Source organism: Notothenia coriiceps, unplaced genomic scaffold (genome assembly GCF_000735185.1).
Source record: "Notothenia coriiceps isolate Sejong01 unplaced genomic scaffold, NC01 NC01_scaffold00036334, whole genome shotgun sequence".
NCBI lineage: Eukaryota > Metazoa > Chordata > Actinopteri > Perciformes > Nototheniidae > Notothenia > Notothenia coriiceps.
In genome coordinates, this window is record NW_011369035.1 from 1 (window position 1) to 5,348 (window position 5,348).

General features: G+C 38.4%; 1 protein-coding gene across 1 annotated transcript; it reads left to right on the plus strand.

Annotated features, from left to right (window-relative positions):
• Window positions 1-1,547: 1,547 nt before the first annotated feature.
• ankrd54 (ankyrin repeat domain 54) lies at window positions 1,548-4,371 on the plus strand (the record flags this gene model as incomplete). The annotated part of the gene is made up of 3 exons (XM_010792133.1): window positions 1,548-1,672; window positions 2,665-3,058; window positions 4,285-4,371. Coding segments are annotated over exons 2-3 (460 nt in total), but the record flags the coding sequence as incomplete, so codon positions are not given.
• Window positions 4,372-5,348: the final 977 nt, after the last annotated feature.

A 5,348-nucleotide genomic window follows, 5' to 3' on the forward strand; every position in this document is an offset into this window, starting at 1 on the left:
TCTGTATGAAGTGATTGTTGGTTATTTAATAAAAGTGTTTTCCAGTTTATCTTCCAGGTCCACATGGGAAAGATGCATTTTGCTGTGAAAATCAGATCGGAGCATATTCCAAACAGCAAAGAAAACATGAACTGGTGAAACAGGTTTTGGATACAGGGTGTCCGCGAACAATGCCTAAATCAAATACTTTCTAATGGTTTCTTTTTCTAATAAACCTTGCATTGGGTTGGTCACACAATTAATTCTCTTGTGCTTTGTTTTATCTGAATTATGATAAGGAGTTTAGTTATCACAAACTGTTGATAGATTGTTGTGCTATCTTACAATCAATATAGTAAATGTGAGGTCAATTGTGTCACCAATGTATCCGGTTATAACTTGAAGTTGCGATGAGGTCTTAAAATGAATGGAAAGGGTCTTAAAAGGTATTACATTTGATTTCAGGATTCCTGCATATACCCTGGGATAACACACCTCTCGCTGCTACACTGGCTAACGTTGTTGTTGTTGTTGTAAACAGGAAGTCAGCTGTGCTCTGTATGAGGATAAAGACACACGGTGAATTGTAAATTGTTTCCAAAGTAGAACATGTGTTTAGAGTTTGAGACTGGAGCTGAGCTTTGTCTCACTGTCCGTTTCAATCATTGAGATGTGTCATCAATTAAAAACCAAAGTATGATAGTCTATTTTTACTGCCTTAGTTTCACAACAATTGCGATTGTGACGGCATCAACAGCATGTCGGCCATCTTTGGAGGATCCCAGCGAATGCAACCATAAGATTAATTATTACAGCGAGCTAAACAGTGATAACCCTTTTAACTATACCTGTGAAAAAGATGTTTAAAATGTGAGCATGAAGGATGTATTTGTGATTTAAAGAAGTCTATTTTACAGCCTTAGTTTGAGCCGCTGAGCAGTAATGTCATTCAGAATAAATACATACTTTTTCTTGAAATATTATATAAGTTCTTTCTTGCTTTTGCATCCATGAATATATACAGAATATAATGATTCTGTCCATAAAACCAATACCTTGACATAATCCTACTGATTCTACTTTAAATCTAAATTATCTGAAGCTTTATAGGTGGAGGGTGAGTGTTAAAAAACGATTATGGATTATACATTAAACATGAGGTTGCCTGATGAAACATATATTAAAAAGACTGTTTTTAAATGAAATAAATGTGTTTTGTGGACCATTATTAACTTAAATATATATTTTATAATTTCTCTTTTTTCCCCAAAATTGCTACTTTGACTTCTTATTTTAATATAAATATTCTTTTATTTTTTTTCTATTTCTATATATTTTTTAAATCGTAAATGGAACAATTGTCCCTTCAAAATATTAAATAAATTCCAATTTCAACCTGTACACAGTGCGCATGTGTAAAGCAACGTGTCTGATTGGCTGCCCGCTCCATCGCTTCTATTTGAGGGGAGCTACTGAACAACACGGACTCTGATTGGTTGACACTGACTCAGAGCTGCTGAATGTCCAATGGGAACGCTTTTTAATACCTCTACCCGATAATGGGAAATGTGAAATAGGGGACATTTTGGTGCTGGAAGGAAGGGTGTGAAAATACTACAAATAACCCGGAATATAAGCACTTTTTTGGGGCAGTTTGGACTAACCTCCCGTGCAATGGCTCCATGGTTGAAAGGTATTACCGACGGCTTCATTTCCTGTTTTTCTTTGGCAGTAGTAGTTGAGGTTTCAGTACAATGTTTATATGTACAGTAGATTAGAGAGTATTCAAATGTATTCTGTATATTCTATAATGTCTAGATACTCCTCTGACTATAGGTAGTTTTTACTGAGAATATGTATTGTTTTGACATTTTTAGTATTTATCTTTATTTTATGCTATTCGTTTTGTAATTCCTGTATCTTGATTGTCAAATGCTGCTTTGACAACACAATTTCCTAACTTTGGGATCAATAGTCTGTCTGTGTGTCTGTCTGTGTGTCTGTGTGTGTGTGTGTGTGTGTGTGTCTCTGTCTGTCTGTCTGTCTGTTGTCTGTGTTGTATTGCGCAATAGTATACTGTACATCGTTTTTGGGTATATCCAGATTTTAGTTTTATAGTCAGCAGTGAATATTACATTTGATTTTTGGGTTGTTTTTCTTACTTTTTATCTTCCCTAACTGTGTTGTCAGTATGTCCTCCAAGGCAAATTCCTCGTATGTAAGATAAGAGAAGATGGACCTTTTTAAACTCTATCACCCTTCAGTAAAGTGAACTGAGAACTTCCACACCACCACTATATGCAAAATAAATACAATTACCATCATTACAAAACACTCTGCTATACAACATGTGCAATAGCATTATTATTAACAATGTGCTATGATAAACGTGCAATTACGTATCTGCCGTTGTTTTTTTTTGCACGACTAATTACTGGTAATATTTACATTAATTATGTTTCCTGTAGATATTGAATTGCTCTTTTTACGGCACTGTTAGTGTACGGTTTTATTATTATGCTGCTTGTATTTTTGTAACTGGCACAACAATTTCCTTCGGGATAAATAAAGTCTTATCTTATAGTCTGTGTTGTTGTTGTGTGTGTGTGGGGGGGGGGCTACTAGGGGCCGTGGTGGTTATATAATGCGATCGGTTTATGTTTCTGACTCTGATTCTCTCTCTAGTTGTGTAAACATCCATAAAATATGGACGGGTGGAGCCCAATCGTAGCCTCGGATACTGAGCGCTCCAGCTCCGAGGGGGAGTACATGCTGGAGCCCGGAGCCCAGGATGGGAGCCTGGAGGCGGGGGAGGGAGAGAGCATGGCCCCCTCTGGAGGAACCACTGCTTCTGCTGCTTCTGGTTCTTCTGCTGCGGTGGGGTTCGGGATGAGCGGCACTGGGGAGGGGAAGCTGGTTCTGGGTCGGGTCGGTCCGAGGGACGACACGGAGCTGAGGGTGCTGCACCTGCTGTGGGAGCGGGGGGGCGAGGCTCTGAGCAGCCGGGCGGGGAAGGTGAGCTGCAGGAGGAACCACAGGCTGAGCCGAAGCGTGGGGCCTCTGGGGAAAGATATCTATGGTGAGTAACATTTAATTTAATTAGAAAAAGAAACCAAACAATTTAAAGTGCATTTACAAAGTTACTCAAGTACTTTCTATTTTGACATACTTGTATTCCTCTTGAGTATTTCCACGTTGTCCTGTTTTTACTCCACTACATTTAGGTGACAGATATTGTACTATATATATTCAAAGTTAACTTTATTGTCAATCTTTCAGTTTGTGTGTACAGACAGACAGAGAGATCGAAATACCGTTTCCCACAATCCTGAATACAAAAATACAAATATATATAAAATATGTATATCCTATATATACACAATCAACAGACACATGACATTTTTCTATTTTGACATACTTATACTGCTCTTGAGTATTTCCACGTTGTCCTGTTTCTACTCCACTACCTTTAAGTGACAAATATTGCACTATATCTATTTAACACTTATAGTTACTAGCTACTTTGTAGTACATATAATTACACACGATATGCGTAGGATGTGATGCAGTACTGTTCTAAAAATGTACCAGTTATTTAAAGTTAATTGAATTGGCTCAACTCTGACAGACTTGTTTCTGACTAACAAAATAAAAACACTATTCTAAAATAATATGATTCTGTGAAAAGAGCCATTCTGACAACTGAGTACTTTTACTTTTATAATTGGACGACATTGATAATACTTCTCTACTCAACATTTTGAATTCCGGATTTGTACTTGTAATTGAATATTTTAAGTCCATAGTATTTGTACTTTACTTAAGTAAAGGATCTCAGAGCTAGGTGTAGGCTACATTTGTTTAACTACAAAATACCTGCAACAAATCAAGCTCAGCTTTATGTGTGTACAGTGGTGGAAGAAGTACTCGGGTTCGTAAGTAAAAGTAGAAATACTACGCTCCCACAACAATCCATTACAAGTACAAGTCCTGAATTGAATGCATTCCCTAAATACAGAAATAATATCAGCTAAATGTACTTCAAGTATCAATAGTAACATTTCCAAAATATTATTATTCTGCTTTTATCACCAACAAATACATTTCATATTCATTTAATATTGTAGTTTGTGAATTTTGCCCCAATTGAAGGTACTTGCATCGTCTCATGTAAGCACATCATGTGTTGCTCAGAGAAGCTCGTAACTATCCCAGTGTTAGCCCGTGTTTGTCAATCTGTTCCCATTCGTCCAGCCGTAAAGCAAGATTTACATCATTATCACTTTGAATATCTTATCTCCCCAGCGGTGAAGCGACTGAGGGAAGCAGCAAACAGCAACGACATCGACACAGGTGAACAGTCCACATATTTAGATATTATTACAAAAACACGTATTTTATTCCACTATGCAGCGTTTATTTTACATTTGGTATCATCTTGTTTTATTCCATGCATTTCACTAGCTCCATTGTTTAAGTTTTGTTTTATGCCTTAGGTATATGTTGCATTATAGGAGGAGCCTGACATTATCTTTACCAAAGCTACGCTGTAGCTGTTGTGCTTATGGCAAAAAGCCTTTGAATCTTGGACAGTGCTGGGGATGCAGTAACATGTCAGATGATTAATAAAGGTTGCTGTCGTGGCTTCCTTCCTTGTTTTTCTGTCAAGCCACTAGACGCCTCAAACCGAAATGTTTTAACTCGTTTTCTTCCTTTATATTAGTTACAGTTTGAAGAGTTGCTTGGCCTCCGATCAGAGCCATTTCACTAAACTCCTGAACTCATACGCAGTGTGCGAAAAAGTACACGTCCCACCGTCCGGGACGTGTTATTTACAATATCGGACAAGTAGATCTTTCAATTGACTTGTCCGGTGGACAAGTGACGTTTTTCGCCCTGATTTATTGACAAATTATTGATAAATTCAGTTTACAAAAGGCAGAACTCATTCGCAAATTGTACGTGTCCACAATTGTTCGTTTATAAATGTTAGTTTCGGTTCTGCTTGTCGATTCCTAAGGAAATGCATCTCGCCGCTTTCTGTCCAGTTAGACGGGGGCGGGGCGGGGCGGGAAGTGTAGCACAGTGGCAGGGTTGGGAAGCAAAACTCGGTTCTGAGGAGGAACAAATAACAATTGTCCGGTCCCGGGATTGATAAGAGTTGTGAGGACAGGAGGCGAGGCCGTGCCCCGCGGACCGCAGCGCTCTCTCTCTATGCTCCGTATCAGCTGATCGCTGCACGGTGCAGCTCAGCGTCTCTCTCTCTCTTTCTACACACAGCGGATCCGCTGCCCGTTTAACAGCCTCATCTTTGTCAAACTTTCTTATGTTCTTTCTCTCACATGTAATGAAGGTTATTAAGCGTTTTA